Source organism: Falco biarmicus, chromosome 15 (assembly GCF_023638135.1).
Source record: "Falco biarmicus isolate bFalBia1 chromosome 15, bFalBia1.pri, whole genome shotgun sequence".
Taxonomy (NCBI): domain Eukaryota; kingdom Metazoa; phylum Chordata; class Aves; order Falconiformes; family Falconidae; genus Falco; species Falco biarmicus.
In genome coordinates, this window is record NC_079302.1 from 23117854 (window position 1) to 23140323 (window position 22470).

Genomic DNA, 22470 nt, shown 5'->3' on the forward strand with positions numbered 1-22470 from the left:
CCTTTGCTCCCCTTTTTAAGGCCCACGTGCCCTGGACCTAAGCCTGAGTGACACTGGGAGGGACACAGCCTTCTACCTTCCTCAGCTTTTGGTACAACCCCCTCACCAGCATGAGACTGGACGCTCCTGGCCACGAGCCCTGTTCACAACTGATGCTGTGTGTTTCCAGGCACTGTCAGCTACAACAAAGGGCTCCCTCCAGCTCTGGCAAAACCAAACTGGGTGGAAATGCACAAACTGGTACTGCTGTATAAGCAAAACACAGCCTTTAAAGCCAAACCAAGGGTTTAATTCTAAAGGTGAGCTTTTGGAGCACCATGACGCTCTGGTGGGACAGCTCAGGAAAGAGTTAAGCCTATCCATCTTCAAAACTTCTGCTCACCTTGGAAGAGGCCACATATGCAGGGCTAGTGCTGCCCGTACCCTGGAAAGTTAATTTAACCCTAATTTCTAAATAGCACTGCAGATACCATGAGAAGGGCACAGCACTGTCTGCCTCTGTCTCACTATGAGCAAACACTGACAGGCTGGCTAATTATTCAGCTGCTTTGGGGCGGGGGGGGGGGGGGGGGGGGGGAGGGAGTAATTTACAGTAGATTTGAAAACCACCCTCTTGCTAATTGAAGTCTGCTCTGACTTCAGCCAGAGCAGCTGGGGAGAACTGCAGACAATGCTGATGTGCTCTTCAAAGCCTTCACTGCCCACAACCTGCACGGTTTGCTCAGAGAGCAACAGAATCGCCCGTCAGCCAGACCCAGGAACAGAGTCACTAAAGCAGCATCGGCACTGTTTGGAAGTTTATCTCCATGTTTTGCAATCTTTCTATATGGCCATTTCATTAATAAAAGCAATGTCATCAAAAGCTTGAGGGAATAAGCAATGAAATTAGTAAATGAAACAAATCCTGCGCTACAGGGGAGCAGAGTATGGGAACTGCGTGTTCTGCCCTTGCTTACACCGCACCTGACCAAGAGCCTTTATATGCTGCCTGAAAAATCCGTGGAGTTATCCACAGCGAATCCCAGTGACAAGATAACCAGGTACAGCTTTTTTTTAAAAAAAACAACACACCAAACAAACAAAACTTGGTCTATTCTGCAAGGTCAGCTCCAGTTGAATGTGGCAGCAGCGCATCCCTGGGAACGCCGAACGGGATCTGCACTGAGCCACCAGGCACCCTCCTGAAGACAACCCAGCTGGCTGTACAAGCACTGCTGGAAACCAGGCAGCAGCGAGCTTCACCTGGAGCACAGGGCTCTGGATCAGGGAGCTCAGGCTGAAGGAGACAGGACCCCGCATTACGACTGTCATGAGTAGAGGAAACCCCAAGGAAGGTTTTCTGTCTCCTCCTCGTTACAAGGCACTGGGAAACCATTTGCCACCCTGCGGTAGCACATAACAGACCCAGCACGGGGGTTATGCAGGCAGAAGAAAGCTGCCACTGATTAAGAAAAATTACACCCTAGGCCTGTCTTTTCTTTCCTGATCACAGAGACGCGATACGCAGCTGCCTTCTGTGATGCCAAGAGATGTCAACCTTAGCAGCCACACAAAAGATCCCCGAGAAGACAGCATGACAAAGAACAAGTAGGAAATTATCTAAGAACGATGCTTTTTCCTTTCTGCAGGGAGAGCAAACACTTCCATCAATCCATAACAAGCTTTTGGCACTTGTCAATATGGCAAATATCAGACACTTTGGCAGGCAGGAAAAGAAGATGACAGCGGAGCAAGGAGGAGAAACAGCCACTTTTGTCAGCAGGTTACATCAGCCCCCAGCTAAGCTGCAACAGCTCCTTCATGTTGACCCATTGCTCCAGTCTTTTTTTACCCAAGAAAGACACAAATCCCCCCCTCGCTGGATCCAGAGGATTCCCTAGCAGGCTGGGCTGCCTGGCAGCTGGGAAAGCAATCTGACAGGGAAAAGCACACCCGACAGACACAGGATTCACTGGGTGAGCACAGGACGACACACTGGTCCCAAGGGTCGCAGATCTGCAGACACCTGGCAAGCAGGGATAAGCCAACCGAGGACGCAGGTATGCAGTCCCTACAACCCTCTTCCCACCCAAAAAGCCCCATCTCAACACACAGATTTGGCACGTTTTTATTTATTTTCTTCTGGTGGCAGAGATGCTCCCTGCTGCTCCCTGCAACTGAGAACAGAACAGACACAACTCACCCAGCAGAGAGGAGCGGGGTACAGGGAAGCTGGTGCCTGAGGGGAACTGCAAGTAATTCCTGAAGTCACTATCCCAAAGTGAAGTTCACCACAAATCATCCTGGCTTGCTCAGGTAATGATCTTGTCCCCCCAAAGCGAGCAGCAAGCTTGCCTTAACAGGAAGAGCAATTTTCACTCGACAGTTAAGAGTACCACCGGGGTGGCAGCACGGCCACCTGCATTACAGCATTTTCCTTTTCTGTTTCAAACAAGACACCAGCCTTTCGTTTGCCCTGTTGCTGCCCCTTCAATTAACCTCATTCAGTTTGTCAAGCTGCCGGTCAGTGCGCATAACATTCCCGATGCAACGCTCCTGTGAAAATTTCAGTCGATAACTCGCCCTTTCAAGTGGAGACCACGATCTCTGAGCCTCACAGCCACCGTTTGCAGACTGGCCAACAAATGGGAGACAGGGAAATCACGGCTCACCCCCTGCAGCAACCTCCAAGCAGGAATCAGAGCAGCGGCTTTGGCGCTTTAGAGGACACAAGGCTTGGGTTCAGGGACACGGGGGAATGAAGGACGCCCGTGTCACCCATCAGCTGGGCTAAGGCACAGCGCAGCCTGCTCCGCTCTCAGGTGGACACGTGCACGTCACCCTGACGCCCGACTGCATCTCAGGCTTTATCTCCACAATTATTCAGTCCCCTCTGCTTCCCGTCAAGGAGCTGCCAGGCAGCGTAAGGCAGCCAAGGGCAAAACTTCAACTGGGGCAGCAAAAGAGCGGCAGAGCAGGCAGCTGCTGAGGGCCAGGGCGCAGCTCGGGCACATCTCACCCACGCCCGCGCTGCTCCCATCAGGCAGCCTCAGCAGCACCGTGCCCGGAGTCTGTCTGAAGAGCCCTTGGTGAAGCGGCTGATGGAGCAGGTTCCCAGGACCTGCCTCCTGGCACGTCTCCATGAGAGCAGCAGCTGCCCCAAAAAGCAGAGATGCGCACCATGGGGGAACTCAGCCCCGTGGAGTCAGCAGGGGGGATCATCACACACACAGAGTCACAGCGCGGCTGGGGCTGGCGAGACCTCTGGAGATCATCTGGTCCAAGCCACTGCTCAAGCAGAGCCCGTCTTTATTGCAGGGAAAGAAACCGTCCCTGAGCCGCCTCGTGTTACTGCTCTAGTGACTGATCAGCCCCAGGACTGGCAGAGATGGCGGTGAAGCACGACAGGCTTTATTGCCCAGTCCCATGGGTTAGGGCCCTGAGGCAACGGAGGGGCAGATGTACCCTGCAAGCCCCCCGGCTACACCGCGAGCTGCCCCGGGAGGAGGGAGGCATTGCACCGGGGCAGCAGGACCCGAACAGCTCTGCGGGTCACTGCCTGCGACAGGCATGCAAACCCATCATTTCAACACCAGTACCAGCCATCCCTGGTGGCTTGCTCTCGCCACAGGTGGAAAGCGGGTTTTCATGGTGGATTCAAAGAAAGCTGCCCTGGGAATCCCTCCCCCACTTGGGGGTTACCGTTGTCCCCCAAACAGCTGGAAAAGCAGCAAGGAGGAAATTCGCCCCCCTCCTCCTTGGCCCAGGAGGCTGAGCCTGGCCTCTCGCACGCTGCCTGATGCTTTACCCGCACACCCAGCCAAGCCCACAGAGCCAGGCCTGGGTGAACCAGCTCCACAAATCCAACCTACCTAGCATGGAGCAGAACAAACCTCCTCCCAACCCTGTTTTTAAGCCCCTCACAGATCCCACCTCCAGTGAGCGGCACATCCCACCCAGCGTCCGCACAGGAGCCCTCCCTGGCTGCACCAGCCCTGCCCCTCCTGCCAGGGCAGCGACCCAACCGCCTCCTGCCACCTGCCACGCAGCTTGTCAGCTGCGGCCTCCATCAGTTCAACGGCCTTTCCCCGCGGCTGGCCCCCGGAGATGCTCTGCAACGCGACGGAGCCCACAGACCCTGTAGCTACACAACCCTTACCGTTACATGTTTGTGCAACACCACAGCTGGTTGGGCCCCCAGCAGGTGTGAAACTCACCTCACCACAGGCAGGCTGAGGACAAACTTCACACCCCAGACTCTGTCACAAACAGCAGTCTGACACAAAGCAAACACAGACCTAATGGGGAAAGCATCAGGAAAATCCATGCCCTTCCAGGAGCAAAGGGCCACAGGGGCCTCTTGATCTCAGAGCTCCAAAGACATGACTCTCCTTTAAATACCGTCCAGAAAACAAAGGGAAAACTTGTAAAGATGATCCAGATTCATTTCTGCACAAACGTCTATGCAAGCTGTCTACTTTACTGAGGGGTGCCCCAGCTAAAACTGCCCCCAGAGCCAGGCTCCTCTCGCTGCGTTGGGACGGAATATCTTGCTTTCTCTCTGAGACAGCAATATGGAAACGTTGCATGTAAAAATCAAGCCACAGGCTGCTACAGACCAGTCAATTTTCATTGGGAAACAGCCCCACAGATACTTACCATCTCTACACAGAAGGATGCAGGGATGACAGCCTGATTGGAGAGGTGGAGACTTTTGGACGCATCTTGTAGAACTTCAATACTACCAAAATTTATCTCCCTTGGATGCACGTAGACAACCGGTCCTTCTCCAATACTCACTAAACAGACATTCTGCTCCAGGAAGAAGGTAGGAAAGAAAAAAGAAAAGCAGGGGAAGTTAAAAAAATATGAGACAGCTCTAAGGGTCCTCCTCAACGGGGCGATAAGTACGGCTGTTGGAAGTTTTCAGTGTTGCAAGGCTGACACAGAAGGCCTGGCGCAAGTGCAGGCTCGGGAGCGATCCCATCTGAAAGCCACAAGCTCCCGTTCTCAGGGGACAGAGAAACCCTGGGTCCCACGCTCTCCTTTCCAGACCTCCTCCACAGTTAGCTCTCCTTTCTCTGCCTTGTGCCTGCTCCCGCTCCTTCTGCTGCTCAGCCGAGCCCCAAACCTCCCTGACTGCTGCTGCTGCACAGCGACACTTGGACAGTTACTTCTTTGACATTCCCAAAAATGCACCTCTGAAAACCAGCACAAGCCAGAAGCAAAGCAGGCTCTTCAGAGCAGAGATCGTGCAAGTTACTTGCCTCTGATGTGTGCTTAGGTGTATTCCCGGTATGGCATGAATAACAGGCATTAATTATTCATTACATCATTCAAGCGGTGTTTTTTCTCTTGACAGTCAGACCCAAAAAGCTTTCTCCTTGCAGAACTGGCACAGACTACTGGAGGAGGAACACAGATCCCTTTGCTAAACCACCTTCCCACATCATTAAAAACAATGAGAATTTGTCCAGTCTTGCTGTGGATTTCACTGGTTCCAAACACCTCAACACTTCAACAGGATCTGAATGCATAAAACTCCCAACGCTGACCAGACATCGTATGATTCACTGGAGGGCACAGAGTACAATTTAACCAAAAAAGAAACCAGCCTCCACTGTGTAAAACCTTTAACGATGTCTGGCTCAAGGAAGTGGTATTGACCGCTGTCAGAATCACCAGCCCAACTCAGCCAGAAGCAGCAGCATCCAGAAATGCTCATCCCTTGACAGGGCACTGCTGCCTGAAACTAAGCGCCAAAAAAATCACCTACCAAGGCTGGGGCCTCAAAAATAAGGAACTGAAGCCAGGCACAATGATGCATGTCTGGGTGATGCTGCCCAAAGCCCCCAGGAAGGAGGAGCTGCAGGGAAGAGCTGCGCCTCGCCAGCCAGCTCAGCTTCCTGGTGACAGCGGGACAGCAGCAGCAAAGGCAGGGCAGAGCCCTTTGGGGATGAGCGGAACAACATCTGGAGGATGCCCAGGAGAGCTGCCTTCTGTCAGACTGTGTAATAACATGACGCATCCTCACCACCAAGGAGAGGGCTTCAAAAACCCCAACCCCTTCGTCTACAGGGTTCTTAAAAGGGACAAGGAAAATGCCATGCAACAGCGTTACAGGCAACATGGCACAGGGAAAGGCAGCAAGAAGAGATGGCAGCTCTGCCATCGGCAATATTGCCACAGCTACAGACACAGCCGCCACCCCCCCCAGCACCGCTGGCTTTGTCAATAGGTAGGTCATGTCACATTTGATCACTTAGGAACGAAGAGCATCTGACCCTGGCGGACAGCTGTGCTCAAGTGCCCGCTTATTCCGACAGCAGCCAGCTGCCAAACCCCCTGCCCGCGGCACACGAGGCTGCCTTGCGCCAGTAACGCCAGCGCTGGGATTTACCAGCTCCTTCATGCAGATGATACACACCAGACTGGAGCTGGCACACGGTCACCTGCAAACAAAATACCCGACAACAGAGCTGTGGAGGGACTCTGCACAACCTGGATGAAAGATCTGTACCATGTTCCGCCTGAAATGGTGGTAAAGACCAGGCATCGACACCGGGCACCCCAGCCTAAGGCAAGCACGAGCTTTGAAGTTCTACTGGAACACACTGCAGCGATTCCCAAGGTCAGACTTGCATCCGTACGGGTAGGATCTGCCACCAGCGCAGGACACGTAACAAGACAGCCAGCTCTTCTGCCAGCCCAGAAAGCTTTGGGTGCGTCAGCTACCAGGGAACTGCTGGAACTGCACTGCAACCAGAAGACAGACCTATAGAAAATGCAACACAGCTAGTCCTTTCTTTAGGGACAGCTACGATTCTCCAGCTGAAATCCTCGCCCTTTGGGCAAAACATTGACACATTCACGGCCAAATAGAAAAGATTAAGGTAAGGTCAACTTCCAATTTATAAATTGTTAGCCCAAGGGTAAAAGCTTTTCAAGGGACCTGCAGTTCAAAAACCAGCTGACATTTAAACAACTGGTTATTCCAGTGGGGAGAAACCCTCCTCTTCCAGGGAAGCATGCCTTCTATCTGCGAGCAACTGTTTTGTCAAACGTGAGACTTCCCTGCAAAGCCTGCATTGCCTGGCCTTGCTGTTGACTGGTTTACAGGCACATCCCCAGCAGCCTGGGTTGAGATGATCAGTGGCATACAGGGGATTTGGCATCATCGTTTCAATTCATTTTATAAAAAGGTTATATCCCTGCATTTGCTTTCAAAATGCCAGCCTTCCTTTCCGTTACAGAAAGCTTCAGGTTCTCAGGAATCCTCTGATATCCCCTTCCGTGCTCAGAGAGAGGACCAGACATTTTAAAACAGCTGTTTCAAAAGTTAATATTCTTTTAAATTAAAAGGATTTTTAAATTAAATTATTAACTAAATTTGTTCTCTGTTTCAGCCAGTGGAAGTCAGGACACCACATACAACATTCTCTTGCCTACACTTTGTTGTTGCTACTGTACATGCCTGAATGCCAATGTCTTGTAGGAGGCTTTAGTCCAGGAATGCTTCACCTCACCCCTTTCCAAGCTTGGTAGGGAGAAAAAAAGAACAACCAACAGTCTGTGCTCCAGATGCACGCAGTGTGGAGTCTCATGCGTCTTTGGCTGGGGCTTTTGGCAAAGAGATATGATGGATATTTCTCAGGCGGGATGGACCTGACTTTCAGGAAAGCTTAAATCCAGCTTTACAGAAATCATCATTTCAGCACGGTCTCCTACACCGCCCTTGCTTTAGCGGCATTCAGCAATGTCCCCGGGTGCTCCTGAACAAAAGTTCTAATGAAGCAGCAGTTGCTGCTCATCTCATAATGGCAGGAGAGCAAGAGACCCACAAATTGTTCCGGGTTTCAGGCTGGGCTTGTTATCCTGCCTCACACGTCCATAATTAAACACCATCTCAGACACTCAGATTTCCCCCTAAGAGGACACCACCCTTCTCTAGGCATTAGCTGTTACTTATGCCATGAACCCCTTCTTTCCTTGTCCACAGCAGCCACATATTATGACCTTCTCCTTTTCCCTGGCAGAACCCCAGTACACTTTATGCCCCACCAAGAGGAGTCACACAAAGGCACGCATCTCGCCTAGCACTCACCAGCGGGCATCTTTCATTCCCAAACACCGAGACACTAGCCACAGTGTCCTGCCTTCCCATCGCCTGGGCTTCCAGCGTAAACGGGATCTCCACCGAGCTGTGAGGCTGGATAATCCCACACGGCACAGGGCTGGAGTACCACACAGCAGCATCCTCCTTGTGCTCCTACAAGGGACAGAATCAAGGACAACAATTGTCAGAATTTGACAGAACCTCATAATCTGAGGAAACTTCAAGCTCCTTAACATCTACTACAATGGAAATTCACCCACATTTTTAAAAATCCCTAGGAGAAAGCAGAAAAGCCCAACACAAGGTGCAAGATTTATATGGGCCTAAGTAGCATCCTCACAGGGTCCAAAAGCTGCTGCACCCACAAACACCCACTCCGGTGCTGGCAGCCTCCTTGCAGCAGCTTTTCACAACCCTCAAAGTTCTCCTGCATGAAAGCACCCCAAAGACTAGAACCAAAACTGCTTCCTGAAGAGTTCAAACCGCTCCTGAAGTTCATATTCAGGTAGCTTCCCGTTCTCTGCAAAACTTTAGGTTTGAACACTAAACAGCAAGGTCTTCTCCAAACCCCCTTTTTTCCTAATAAACCCCTCGATAATGACGTTGGAGGGCAGGAGGCGAACGTGATGCCAGACCTGAGGAAGGACTCCATAGCAGCCTGGAAGATCGCTGTCGTTCACAAGGGTCAGCGTCTGCTCGTAAGGGAATTTCAGAAAGCACCGTCCGAATCTCAGAACAGTGCTAAGCACATGCAGCGGAGGAACAACACATCTGGGTGAAGAGATGACCAAAGGGAATTAGAGACACTGAGAGAATGTAGAAGTTGTTCACTCCCCAAACAGCATGAAATAGACACAAGGCATTTGTCTCTGCCAGATAGACATTTCCTACCTCTACGGCAATCGATCACCTCTAACTTCTTCTTACTCAACAGCCTCTTGTAACGGAGGGGCAGCCCCAGACTCCCGTGGCAGAGGCTGCCCAGTGCCCTGCCCCAGTGCTCTCTCATCAAGCTTTGCCCCTCCCTTGCCCCAGGAGGCCGGCAAGGACCCTCCCACAGTCCCAGCAAGGCACGAGCTCTGCGGGAGCCTTCCCGCTGAGGACCAGCGCTCCCCAAAGCGCAAGGCAAACAAGACTCCCGCATCTCAGTAAAAGCAACTCCCCCCTCTCCCGTACCGCTCTCGCCCTGCCTGAAACCTCAGCCGCTTGCCCCCGCGATGGAGGGCACCAGCACCGCCTGCCTCTCGCGCTGGGTGACCAGCCTCTCCCAGCTCCTGCAGCTGCCTGGGTCCTCCACACACCAGCCCACACACTGACTCTTCCCATTCCCACTCGTTTTACAAAATTGCAGCCCAGGCACCGCCTAGCTGACTCTGCCTGGGAGAGGGAACAGCACCAGCGAACTGCATCCCTCTCATCATTAAACTGGCACCCGCTGCGGCGCAACAGGACTGAACGTGGCTGCAGCAAGAGCAGCTTTTGGCTTAAGTCTGCGAAAGTTCATGCTCAAAAGAACCTGAGAAACCTGAGCTCACCTCCCACACCAAGGACGAGTTTCCCCTTTAGTTTCCCCCCACCAGTCCTGCCGTAAGCCCCTTTCCCATTTGCACACGCCTTCATTAACTGAGCCAGACCCCAGCTTTCAGCAGGCTGCTCGCTGCCTTCCAAACAAATGCTGCATTTTGGGCCAACCCAGCACAAGCCCACCGCTTGCAGGGAGAAGCAGGGGCAGCCCTTTGCAGATTCGTTACTCCTCAAGTCCCAGACGACAGGCCAACAAGGAATATAAGCACTGTTGCCTTCAAAACAGAACAAGAGGGGCATGGCCTGAGCACTGAGCACAGGTGCTTCTCAACACGGCTGCTGGCAAAGCACGGCTGTGCTCACAGCGAGCTGGGCAGAACCAGCTCATGAAGCACCGTTTCTCCTTTGAGGCAACAGCCAGCACACCACACGCCAGGCAGCGTGCTGGGCCTGGCTACGCGGGGAAAGGTGGCCAGCTGCAAGGAAAGCGCCGGTACCTGGCTGTGAGAGGCAGCGCCAACACCTCCTGGCCAACACCATCCACGTCCAGCACCAGTGCCAGCTCGTATCGCCTCACCGTGTTGGAACACAGGGTGACCTGGTAGAGAAGAGCAGCGTCAAATACTTCAGCACTCCCAGAAGCCACAAGCCACGCGTGGTGTCCTGTGCTTCTCCTTCAATGCTAAGGAAAGGGAGCATTTTGCCTGCCTTCTGCTGCTGCTCCACGTGTGCACCACTGCCTTTCCCAGTAACCAAACTCTGCTGACAAACCCCACCTGTGAAATACACCTTGCACACCAGGGCACGTGTAAGCTAAATCAAAGCACAACTCATGTTCTACTCACCACTGTATTAAGGGACCAATTTTTCATCTCGACTACAATAGCGGGAACCCAGGGGAGATCTGTTGACTTTCCCAGAATGAGTTCAGCTTTACAGTGGGAAGCTGAGGGCAAAACGTGGCCCAGCAAGAGCTGTGCAGTTTGTTCATGGCTGCTGGAGCTTTCTCAGCCCCTGTTGCAGTGAATGCAACTCATTCTGCTCAACAGGAGAGGAAAAATAAGACCAGGAAGAAAAGCAAACTGCTTTAGGCAATGGCATCTCTCTTTTCAACAGCCACCTTCTGTCCTCACCCTTCCTCGGCCCCCTTTAAATCAAACAAATTGCTCTAAGCAGCTCAGAAACACACACACGGCTTCTGTGCTTGACCACACGGTATGTGATCCTTGGCTTACGACTCTGGAAACAAAACGCTGCTCCATCCCAGAGTCCCCCAGCTAACAAAAGCCTAACGCTAACGCCCATCTCTTACTCGGTTATGCCCAAAGCCAGCAGCGCTGCAGCCCTCCTGCACGTCACTGATGCTGCAGCTCCACCTGTTGAAGCACGTATGGCCGGGCTCATCCCATACCTGGATATCCAGGGTTCCTTGGGAGCGGATGGTGCCTTTGCAAGGCATTATGGTAAATTCCATTGGCTTGATGTGATGTTGGGCTCCCTTCCTCCAGGACAGGCAAGCGTTGTCTGAAATCTGAGCAAAACTGGTGACGCTGCGCTGTCCTGAGCCATCACCAGGAATGCGAAGGTTGAAAGTCACAGGCACCAAGGAGGTGTTAGTGAGGCGACACGATAGGGTGTGAGGAAAGCCTGGGAAGGTGAGACAAATATCAATTAAGTCCCCCATTACGCTGTGATTCCTGCTGCGACTCTCCTGTTAGGATAAAACCCTGCTTGGAGTTGAGCTCTTGTCAATGTGCACGGCAGGTAACTGAGAAGCTCAGGGAGGAGCGAGTTGTGACTGAAGTTGCCTTTTCTTTCAACAGCCGAGCTTGCTTCCTTGGCAATGGGCAGCGGTGTTGGTGCTGAAGAGCAGAAGTCTCTCTCTAACTGTAAGGAGCTCTCTCACCTGCCCCCAAATCAGCCCCAACTCTTTCTCACTGACAAGTGTGCATCCAGACAGAGCATTTATCCTGAAAATCCAGCCTGTAAAATTCCCCATTAACTCCATGAACATTCCCCCGGTTTTCAATATACGAAAGTAGCAGATTGTTATTGAAGAGAAGCTACAGTAAGGAAAAGGAAGGACGACATTGGGCACTACAACATGATGCACAGCGCTCTGATGGAGCTTCTCTAGGCAGGATCCTTAAAGCAGCTCCTGTTTTGGGGCAACCAGACTGAGCACAGGATCACTCAGCCCACCCCACTGCAGGCAAACCTAACGCTTCCTTAGAAACTAGCAGGAACGTGTCTCACCTTACCTAACAAATGGGGACATCACATCCACGCTGCCTCTGATGACTGCCCGCAAAGCCTGACATCACTTTAGCTCTGACACTTGCTTTCCCTAATGGAAAACCAGTGATACAACCACACTGGGTGGCAGGGGATGTGCTGCAGAGGCAGGACACCAGCCCGCAGCTTGCTCTGGAGCGGACACCAGCTCTGCCAGAAGGAGACACCCCCCATGCCCTGCTTACCAAGCGTTATTTGAATACAGACAAGGAGGAAAACCACCTGCAGACACAGCAGATATTTCTCCATGCCCATCAGCAGTGAACATTGCCCACCGCCAGCAATTACTCCGGCCGGGGGGCAGGGGGGGCACAGAAAGGACACGCACAGACTGCACAGCCCCAAATGGGACCGAAGTCGCCAGAGGCATACAACAGTCAGCAGCACAGTTACAAGAAGTAAAAATACAATAGCTGCCTTCAGCTGAAAAGGCCTTGTTAATGCAATCAGATTAAGTAGGATGAATCTCCTATTACACAACCGTATTCCTGCCCGGTGCGTTTCTTGTGGGTTTATTTATTCAAAAAGAAACACAGCAGTGGCAGAGCGGTGATGCAGGGAGAGGGGGAAGTGGCTCGGGGAAGGTAATGAGCTTTCTTAAAAAGCCCACAAACATCATGAAAACACAGAGGCATCCAGGGCGCAGAATGATAATAGCCCTTCAATCAATCCGCAATTGATTTCACATTTAAACTTTAGATCATCTCAGTAAGAAGCCTTTTGTGAGACTTGAGATGGAGAATCAGAATCTGCATTTCAATGGAGACACTGGGGCTCAGCCACCCGCCGTCAGCGCTTCAGCTGGGGAAGGGGAAGGAGCCCACATCTCTGGGGACATCAGTGCCCAACGCAGAGCTACTGCCTGGGCTTATTACCGGGCAGGTGATAACGAGGAGCCCTCATGGCACAAATCAACATCTCACACTAAAGGTCAAGTGGGGTAAGCATTCGCCCCGAGCAGTCACAGGCTAGCGTGTGGCTCCAACTCCCTTCTCCTGCAGCCCCAACCCCCGGGCCCTTCTGGGACAAGGGCTTTCACCATCATTCTGCCGCCAAGGCTTGGGAGGCTGGGGCTGAGCAGGCTCTGAGGGCACCAGAAAAATACTGACTTGCTATTCCTTTGGCCCTATTTGCTCTCACGACAGCAAAATACCACCTGAGCAAGCGGCAGCCCTGCTTTTAACACCCTGAAGGCTGCTGTGGAGGAACACAAGCGACAGACGCTCTTCAAGTGCTTCATTTCAGTAAGGCACAGACCTCCCGACCTGCGGTCCAAGCCCAGGGCACACTCACCAAAGGAGACATCACCGAAGTGGAGGGAAGGTACATTGAAATGGAGAGTCGGTCCGACGACACAGCCCCTGTAAGGACAAAGGCAGAGGAGGAACTGGCTTGGTTAAAAAGAACTGCAAAGCATTCAGCTTTTGTTACCACCGGGACAGATAAAAGCTAGTCTCAGCACCACAGTGGGTTTCAAACCAACCCATCACCCTCGTGCTCGACTAAGACATTAGACGACACCCTTTTTTCTCTACTCCATCACCAAATGACGTAGGTGGGAGATGATTACCCAGAGATGGCTACAGATGTGCCCACCAGGCTCCTAGAACCCTCCTCACCTGACAGTCAAGGTCACAGGCTCAGGGGATCCACCCACACTGAACCCGAATTCTTCTGTGAACGGCCCCAGGATGGTGGAACTGAAGGAGATCCGGAGGACTTGGAGGCCATCTGGTGAAATGATGCCCTCCTGGGGGTGGACGGAGAAGCAGGAGCCCAGAGCCGTCACTGGAGGGACCAAGCTGAAGGGGGCATCGATGACTCCTTTGTTAAACAGGATCACCTGCAGCAGCGAAAAATCAAAATGGAAATACATGAGGAATCTTCCTTCCTTACAGAAGGCCAATTTCTTCTCTAATTAGACATCTATAAAAGGCAGAAGATGCTGCGTGTTGCTGCTTGGCTGAAGCTAAAGAACACACAACGGGACAGGTTCTGCCTTTGGGCTTTTGCATGCAGAACAGCGGTAACTTCACAGAAACGGAGTCACCATGGTCTTACTCCACTGACACAGAGCAGTCCACTTGGACTTGCAGTGCAGACGACATGCTCAGCATCACCAAGGCGATGCAGACCTGCCCCAAGGAGCAGCAAAGGGCGGTCGCAGCATTACTAGCGCATCGCCACCTCACTGCTTCTGCTCCAGACGAGCCCAGTCCCGCCAAGGGCAAAACACATTCAGCTCCCATTGCTGCCAACAAGCTTATTTGATGTCGAAAATACCTCAGGACAGCCCTATAAGCTGCACTCCCCGACTCTGCTAGGGTACGTCACTGAGGCTCATTTTATTCTTTTCTTTCATCCGAGAGTCTCTCTGTCTTTGCTCAACCAGACATGTCAAGAAAGGGTGAGTGAGGTGCATAGCAGCTCCACCTAGTCTAAAAAATTTCTTTCACAAATATTCACAGCCATTATCTGCTAATTTACCATTATTTACTGTTCCAACAAGCTACATAATCCTGCAGCGCTTGGTGAGATTCAGCTCTCTCCACGTTCAGCAAGGAGCGCCCACACCTACCTGTGAGTACCAGCACGCTGTCGGTCACCAGACCTACCCAAAGCAAAGCTCTACAGTTTCCGATGGCTGCAGGTGACATCCTGCCATTTCTGTGCACTCATCTACCTGCTCTGGAGGTTTTTTCCCTAATTTCTGTCCCTGCAAAACCTGTCAGAAAAACTGAGACAGAAGCAGACATACAGCCCTTATTTTCCAGTTTTGCAGCTGCTGTTGACAACATTCACCTATTCCAACTCTGCACTGGTAACTGGAAAACTACTCATGTGTTTTACACCTTAGTTACAAATTGCACTTAGAGATCCTACACTGAGGTTTACCTCCAGTCTGGCTGCTCAATACAGCACCTACAGTATCATCTACTCATTCACATTTTCTCAAGTAATGGAAAAAAAATAATTTATATAAATAGACTCCATAAAGTATCAGCATTAAAAATGCACAGAGTGCACAATATTTTGGTAAGAAAACCCCTTAACATGTCCTTCCCTGCCACAGTCAAGCTTTTGAAAGTGTCTCGCAAGACGTATTGCCTCATTTTCTACCTCTTTCAGTTGCTGTATTTTTTGGGGAGGTTGGATTTTTGGGTTTTTTGGGGTGTTTTGTTTGGGGTTTTTTTTGTTTTATTGTTTTGGGTTTTGGTTGGTTTTTTTTTTTTACAGAAAACTTGCCACCACGGGTGGGGGGAGGGAAACATGTAGAAAGCTCCTCTGCTTCACTTCCAGAACTGCTCTGCTCTGTTCATAGAGCCAGAGGTGCACCAGGTCTGAAGGGTGGCAGGAGGCTGGTCAGCAGGGAAAGCGCTCCCGGTGCCTGCGCGGGCAGCTCTGTGCGGGGAGGCTGGCCAGCTTCCCTCCGGCGCCAGGAGCCAGGAGGATGCGCTTCACTGAAAGGTGTTTGCAACGGACTCGAGTTGGAACACAACACGTTTGTTCCAGCTGCTTTTTAACCGCCAGGGTACCAGGGTGCAGTGATTCTAGGGCTGAAACAAAAGCCTCTGGATCCTGACCTTTTTGACCCGGTGTTGCTTTCATGTGTCAAGGGCTGGGTTTTCTGCACGAAGCCTCCTAGCTGGTCTCAAAGGGAGGTTGCCAAAAAGCAGGGACTGGGGCTTTGGGAACAACAGACACACCCTTCAGACCCCACCAAAACTATCCAGATTCCGCAAAACCACCCACATTTCACTTGCGTCAAATATTCCGTGCTCACAACTGCCAGCGTTGCCAGAAATCCCGCAGGCCCACAAAGCTCACCGCTGCCCCAGGAGCCATCAGGATCCACCCCAACCCCGGAAAACCCCACTGCTCACCTCATAGCTGTGGGTTGATGCAACAAAAACCTTCCCGATGTCCAGCTGGTCAAAGCTGAAGCGGAGCTGGGGCCCTATGCCGCTCCCTTGGATGCGCAGGGGCAGCCTGGTCTCACGGCCTGGGGAGAGGTTGCCATGTCAGCACAGAATTCCTTCAGTTCACCTGGGTTTTCCAGGCAGCCTCAGAGCCAGTCCCTGACTCCGGGCTGGGTGGCACCAGCGCTAGATGCTTCGCGAGAAGATCCAGGACCCTTCCCTTGCCTCAGAAGATATACTTTGGGGCTGGCTTCTCATTTCTAACTGAGCCCTCGGGCTGCTTTATAACTTAGCAATCACTTTGCACCCTGAAGAAGCTATGCTGCGCATAAAAGACAATTTCGGAATTCCTTCCCGTGCACTTAGACAAGCTTTGAAATCCGTTCAGTGAAGGCACAAAGCTCACAAAACAGAACCAAAGATAAAAACCTGCTGTCTGTATCGCTGCCATCGGCGACGACCGCACAGGAGCTGAGAAGGAAGAGCCCAAGCAAGGGCTTGGCTTGTACCCCAGCAGCCTGCTGAACCCTGCGCAGTTACCGTATCAATAAAAAGCTGTTTTGTGGCCTTTGCATCCGTCAGCTTGGAGCAGTAAGGAAGGGATCAAAGCAGCTGGGTTAGTGATCTCAGCACCCTCCAGAACGGGAGCCTGGCTGCTGGGGACCACGGGCCTCACACCTACTTCCTCTTAGATGGGGAAAATCATTTCCCTGGATGGAAATCTGACAGGGACCTCCCGCTCTTGAAAACCACCTCAAGCAGCACCACACAGACGGAGAGGAAGGACAAGGTAACCTGAACCACGGAGCTTGCTGCAAGCATTCCCTGCCCCGTGCCAGCACAGCAAAGCCATCACCTCTGTAAGGGCAAAGGCAGCGTAACGCGGTGGGTCAGTGATAACCGCTCCCAGCAAAAGCCGTGACAGCACTTCTGTCAGCCAGGAGGAGCATAAAGCTTGTCTAGCAGACTGCTCGCACTGTGCTTCCTGGGCAGGGAGCTCACCCTGCTGAGGGCAGCGAGCCCTGTACAACACTACGCAGATGCAGCACGGACTTCGAGCCACGAGGTGACTGGTCCCACGCAGGGAGAGCGGCACACGCCTGGTACTTTCACAGACACCCTGCGCTCAGCGGGGCTCAGCCACCTACGGTCTGGCAGCGCCTGGAGCGCGGGAGGTGACCCAGGGGCAGGGGGCACGTTTCACTCAGCTCCTACCGCCTCAGGAGCCTGACAGTGCATCCATGGAATAAAGGCTCATCTTGCAGGTCTACAGGGGCTTAGTGCTCGTCCACCAAAGCTCTTCTGCGGTGTAGCTCTCTGGCCTTTACAAACACCTTGCAGCAGAGCAAATGCCTGGTAGGAAGGCTTATCCCCTCGCTGCTTTGGCTGCTCTGGGATCAGCGGTCAGAGCCAGGCATCCTAAGCCCCGGCTCTGCACAGACCAGCGGGAAGCCACAGGGACAGCAGGAAGGTGCCGGCGCTGCCCTGCTGACCACCGGCCCTTCCTAGCAAGTCCACGGGGACCAAGGGGGCTGGAAGAGTATTTGTGCCCTGCCTTTGCGGTGGGTGGCAGGAGGAGGAGAAAGGAGCCGTACCTGAGATGTCGCAGTAGGCTGTTTGTTGATAGGCTCGGGCTTCTCGGGGTTTGAAGATCACGTTAATTTCAATTGAAGAATTTGGCCAGACATCTCCCTCCTAAAACAGAAGCAGACAACAAACCATTTATCCTCAAACATTACATTTCTTGTTTTCAACCACAGCCCTGTAAGCCTTTATTTAGAGCATCAATGAAGAGCAAGAAGCAAACAGCACTTACCCAGATTTGTAAGACTTTGGAAGCAGCTGCAAAAAATGTCAGTCCCTTACCTTTACTAGCACCTGGTAAAGGCTTTTTTTTTTTTTTCCCCCTTAATTAGGGTTCTAATAAAGGAACCAAACTGGCTGGCTTCAGCAAATCAAGCATTTCTTCAGAAGTACCAGCTGATCTAAGCACAAGGCACCTTTTTCCTCCAACCCTCCCCTTACATCCCTGTCTCCCTGTGGCCATGGGAATGTTTTACCAAGATCAGAAGAGAGTCAGCAAGTCAAAAGGATTTTTCCATTCTTCGTTACAAACGTGCTGCCTCTTATACCCTCAACCTGTACGTGCATGTAACTCTTTAATGGATTCTGGTGAGTCAGGGCACTCGGCACCAAGCAGAACAAGCCCTCCTGCCTGGGGAGCAGTGAAGACCAGGCTCCTCCTGCCCTGTGCCGCCAGCACTGAGCCAGCTCGCAGGCTCTTCCAGCTGATGGATGACCCGAGAAGGGAGCTGAGAGTCACATGCAGCCCGGTTCTCTCTGCAAGGTGCGTACATCCCTGTTTCCCTGAACACAGGCTCAAACAAGAAGAGATGGCATTTGCTTACAGCTCCACACCTACTACAACCAGCAAGCTCTTTTCCTTGCCAGGCTCTTGCTCCAGGATTTAAGTCTGGCCCATGGTACCAGTGTGTGGGCAACTGCTGCTTCCTCAGGGTCTTCATTCTCTCCCCCTCTCTCAGAGTCCTGGCACTGGTGCTCAGTCCAGGGAGCCTCGTCATGTGTTTTCAGAGACATCCCTGGCTTCTAAAGGCTCTTGCTTCTTGCGACTGCTTTCAACAAAGGCACCACTGACATCCCCTCAGTCCCCAGCACTAAAAATGCTTCTTCATCCATTTTTTGGCATAAATATATGCATCTCTGACAACCGTAATAATATTTTAAAGCAATGAAAAAGATTAGCTTATAGAAGACCACAAAAAGAACAGTTATTTTCCTATGCACAAAGCTTGATACTGCTTGCTGCTGGGTATCTCCGTACTTTGTCCAGAAGAATCTTGAACTGACTGGAGCCTCCAGCACTGCTGCATCATAAATATTAAACAACTATAATACTTCCCATCAACTTAGCACATAGAGCTCAGAGGCCAGCCCCCACAAAAAATTAAAGAGCTATGACATGCTGAGTTACTGGGCTGCAGCTACAATGACTCCCTAATGCACAGCCTGCTCAGAGGGAAGAACAGGTAGAGAGAACCGTTTCCAACTCCAACAAACCAAGCGTAAGAACAGAGAAGAAAGAATAAAGTCACCTGGATTTTTCTCAAAACCTAGAGAAAACACTTTGCCAGATCAAACGGACTTTGTGTTTCTACCCAGCAAGCAACTGGAGGAAGACGAAGCATTACTATATGATAACACACTCGCTTGAGGAAGCAAACTGGGGACACCAGCCTGCAACCCACAGCCAGCGTACGAGATACCAGATCTCTCGGGTCCTGCTGGGATGCTGCACAGACTCAAAAGCGTCCAGAGAGTAATCTTGAATTTACAGGAATAAAAGCCTTTGGGGTGCTGCTCCGAACAGCGTAAGCTCTGCTACACCTGGAGCTTGCCTAAGCCGAGCCACTGAGAAGAAACACTCAGATGACAGATTTCCCTGGCTTGGCTAATTAGAGTCTAATAACTCGCCAGCGCTCCTCACCCAGCTGCTCGCTGTATGTTTAACAGACTGAATTCAGTGGTCTCACCCTGGGCAGGCAGTCCCTGGGGAGGGGGGGGTGCATTAGGCAGCTGCTTGCATTTGCTTCCAGCCTGACAGCTGCGGCTGAACACACACCCCGGCTCACCGGCGTTCTGCGCTCCTCCTTAAAGGGCGCTGCGTGGGCTGAGCTGCCCAGTGGTGCCCTTAGATCCTCCAGCTGCGGGGGTCCTCTGCCCAGAGAGCTGCTGACAGCCCTCGCTCGGCTCCTGCGCGACAAACTGTGCCTTGCCAGGCTTACCAGCACCACCCGCCACACAAACCATCGCTGCTGCTGTGCTGAGGAAGGACGTTAATGAAATGCTGAGAGTGGTGACAATGTTTGAGGTCTTCATCTTAGAGGGGCACCAAGCGGGGAAGGAGAGCTCATCCTGAGCCTTCAAACCAAATCTCTCCTTCCACTGAGGCCAGAAAACAAGCTCCTGGCAGCCTAAGGCAGCAGTATCAGTCTTTCAGGTCAACTATCTAACAAAGTACTCTCTTGCTGCTCGTTTCTGCTGGATCACAAGCCAGTGGTACTCACTGGTCTATTTTATGTGCTGCCATCAGATATATTGGCCCTGTGGACGCTTCGGGGCAGTTTGGTTATTACTCAGAGGCTGACAGAGGCAATACATCTCCCGTTAATGGAAGCAAGCGTAACACAATTCATAAGCAAAAACGAAGCTAAGCAGGAAAGGAAGAAAATTAAAAAGAACCATTGGCCTGATGAATATGTATCTGCTAACAACAGCGCGCTTTTCCAGCTGAGTGAGTTTAGCTGACTTTGGGATTCGATGAACTCCAAGGCCAGCACATCTGTGACAGAAATACAGCCAACACTGTGATCTTACCCCCACTTTTCTGGAGCACAGTAACAGAAATACATCGTGGAGCAGGGATAGGGACAGACTTGACAAGGCAGGGAACCTCGGGAGGTGGTGCAGAGCCAGAAGGCAGGGACAAGAGCAGGAGATGACAAACAGCCCACGCCTGATGCTGGTGACAGCTCTGTCTTGCTACGAGCTGCACCCCCATCGCCTGCCCTGCTCTAGTCACTGCCAGTCGAGCTTTGGGTGAACAGGAGGACTAGGACGGCAAACTTCCCTGCTCCCCCATGAAGCTCTGGCAGCCAGACAGGCTGATACTCGGTGTGCCCAAGCCCCTGATGTGACATGCACAGCAACGATCCCGACTGCAGCAGTGAATACACCCGGCAAGACACTGCAATGACAGCAGGGAGGGGGGAATAGAGAACTTCATAAAAAATCAGTATTTCCATAAATTCCACTTCCCTGTTTTACTGCATACAGTAACAGAGGCACAGCAAGGCTCTGACCCACCGCGGAGTCCACCCAGGCTCCTGCGGTACTTCCAGTGCTCCTCTCAGGGCAGCAAAAGCCTTCCAGGAGCTCCTCGGGGGCAGGGCAGCACTCTGGGGTCCAGTTTCTCCAAGGAGGTCCCAGCATACAGAAGGAATAAAGGCTGAATCTTCAAGGCCTGAGTGCCCAAAGTGCACAGGAGAGAGGCAGGAGGATTCACACTTACAAACTGGATACACCTAGCCTGGATCATCCACCGGGAACCTCAGGCTACAAAGCCTGCATTCCCCTTGAATGCAGAAGCTGAACATCCCAGGTTCTCCACCAACCTGGGACATCCGACTCCTGCGTCAAAGGCAGGCAACGAGGATACTCCTCCTCCCCAGAGGAACCTGGACACCTTTGGTAGCCCTCACACCACACTACGGGTGGGCCAGCCCCGGCAGCGCATGGCTACGTGCTATCTCATAGCCCAGAGAGCAGCCTCTGTCCAAGCCCTGGGCTCTCTGCAGACACTGAGCCCGAGGCCAAGGGCTGCCCCAGGGAGCAATCCCTTCCAGTCTTTGCAGCTTCACCCACCTGGTTGGGGACAGCAATGCCCACACTTACCCTGTTCTCAGGTGAACAACTCCTCTTGCCGCAGAACTGCCTTAGGCAATCAAGTCGGCTTCAGCAGCCTTTCTCTCCCCAAGCTGGGACCTGTCCCCATGAAACCCCTGTCCCCAGCAGTCCCTACGCATCTAAAGGACACCATGAGATGGACCCTGGCAGAGCCAGCAGTGATGTCCTGCCTGCCGCTGGGTGCCAGGGCTTATGCCCAGCAGGACATTTCTGGAAAGAAAACCAAGCCTGCCTTCAGCTTTGCAGAAGACATCTGTAAACCAGCTCACAAACAAAGGCAAGGTCCTGTCAGAGCTGGCTACCCCGGCCAGGGCTCACTGTCCAAGGCTCCCTCTGCTTGCAGGCAAGCAGGCACAACAGGCAGGAGAGCACTATCAGGGCTTTGCAATCTGCTCTGCCTGCCTGCGGGTCACCACATGGGATATGAGACATGGCCCATGACACAAAGCCCGAGCTGTCCTGGCCTCCTCCCGTTCCTGCATCACTGCTGCTGTCAGAAGGAGAACCGGAGCGAGGTCAGTGTCCACATGGCATTTGTCTGACACCAGAAAGGGATCCTGGCTCAAGATAACCCAAACCACCCAAGATAACTCCACGTGACACGGAGGAGTCGCTACCAGGCAATGACAGGACAGTGATGACTTTTCAAGGTGAGAGCAATAGAAAAAAATCCTCGTCCTCCCTTTCCTCTGGTTTCCATTTCCAAGGAGTCAGCTCCCATGTGTCTAGACTGTGACTTACAGCTAAGCTGTGGTGGGGAAGGTGCAGCAAAAACCAAGGACTTTGGCCATTGCTAGCCACCTGGGCTTCTACCACGGCTGCTTCTGCTGACATACCATGTGTCTTTGCAAAAATAAATCAAATCGGAGACACGCTCAGAAAGCCAGACTTACACAACAGCTTGTTTCCCACAGGCTTGGATGGCTGCTCAGAATGTTCATGGTCACATGCTAATTCCAAAATCACTGCCTCCTCTTTTCTGTTACTATTTTCATCCACAAGTTAACCCCATACAGGCTGAAATAACCTGCTGCAGCTTCCACAGAGAGCAACACCTGGCAGCTACTGGCCTGCTTACACAGCAAAGCTGCTGCACAAACCCTGCAAAGCCACCCTGCCCAGAGAGCCTTTCCAAGGCTATCATCCCTCCAG

At 52.3% G+C, this 22470-nt stretch overlaps 1 protein-coding gene across 1 annotated transcript in view; it reads right to left on the reverse strand.

The window, feature by feature from the left end:
- The window catches only part of LOC130159066 (hydrocephalus-inducing protein-like), a 47072-nt gene extending 35846 nt beyond the window's left edge, over positions 1-11226 (reverse strand). Inside the window, exons 1-5 of the mRNA XM_056360243.1 lie at positions 11031-11226; positions 10117-10217; positions 8731-8866; positions 8084-8248; positions 4639-4791 (exon numbers count right to left, since the gene is read on the reverse strand). Coding sequence (XP_056216218.1) covers positions 4639-4791; positions 8084-8248; positions 8731-8866; positions 10117-10217; positions 11031-11093 — 618 coding nt within the window. The 5' untranslated portion in view covers positions 11094-11226. The remainder of the gene's footprint in view (positions 1-4638; positions 4792-8083; positions 8249-8730; positions 8867-10116; positions 10218-11030) is intronic.
- Positions 11227-22470: the final 11244 nt, after the last annotated feature.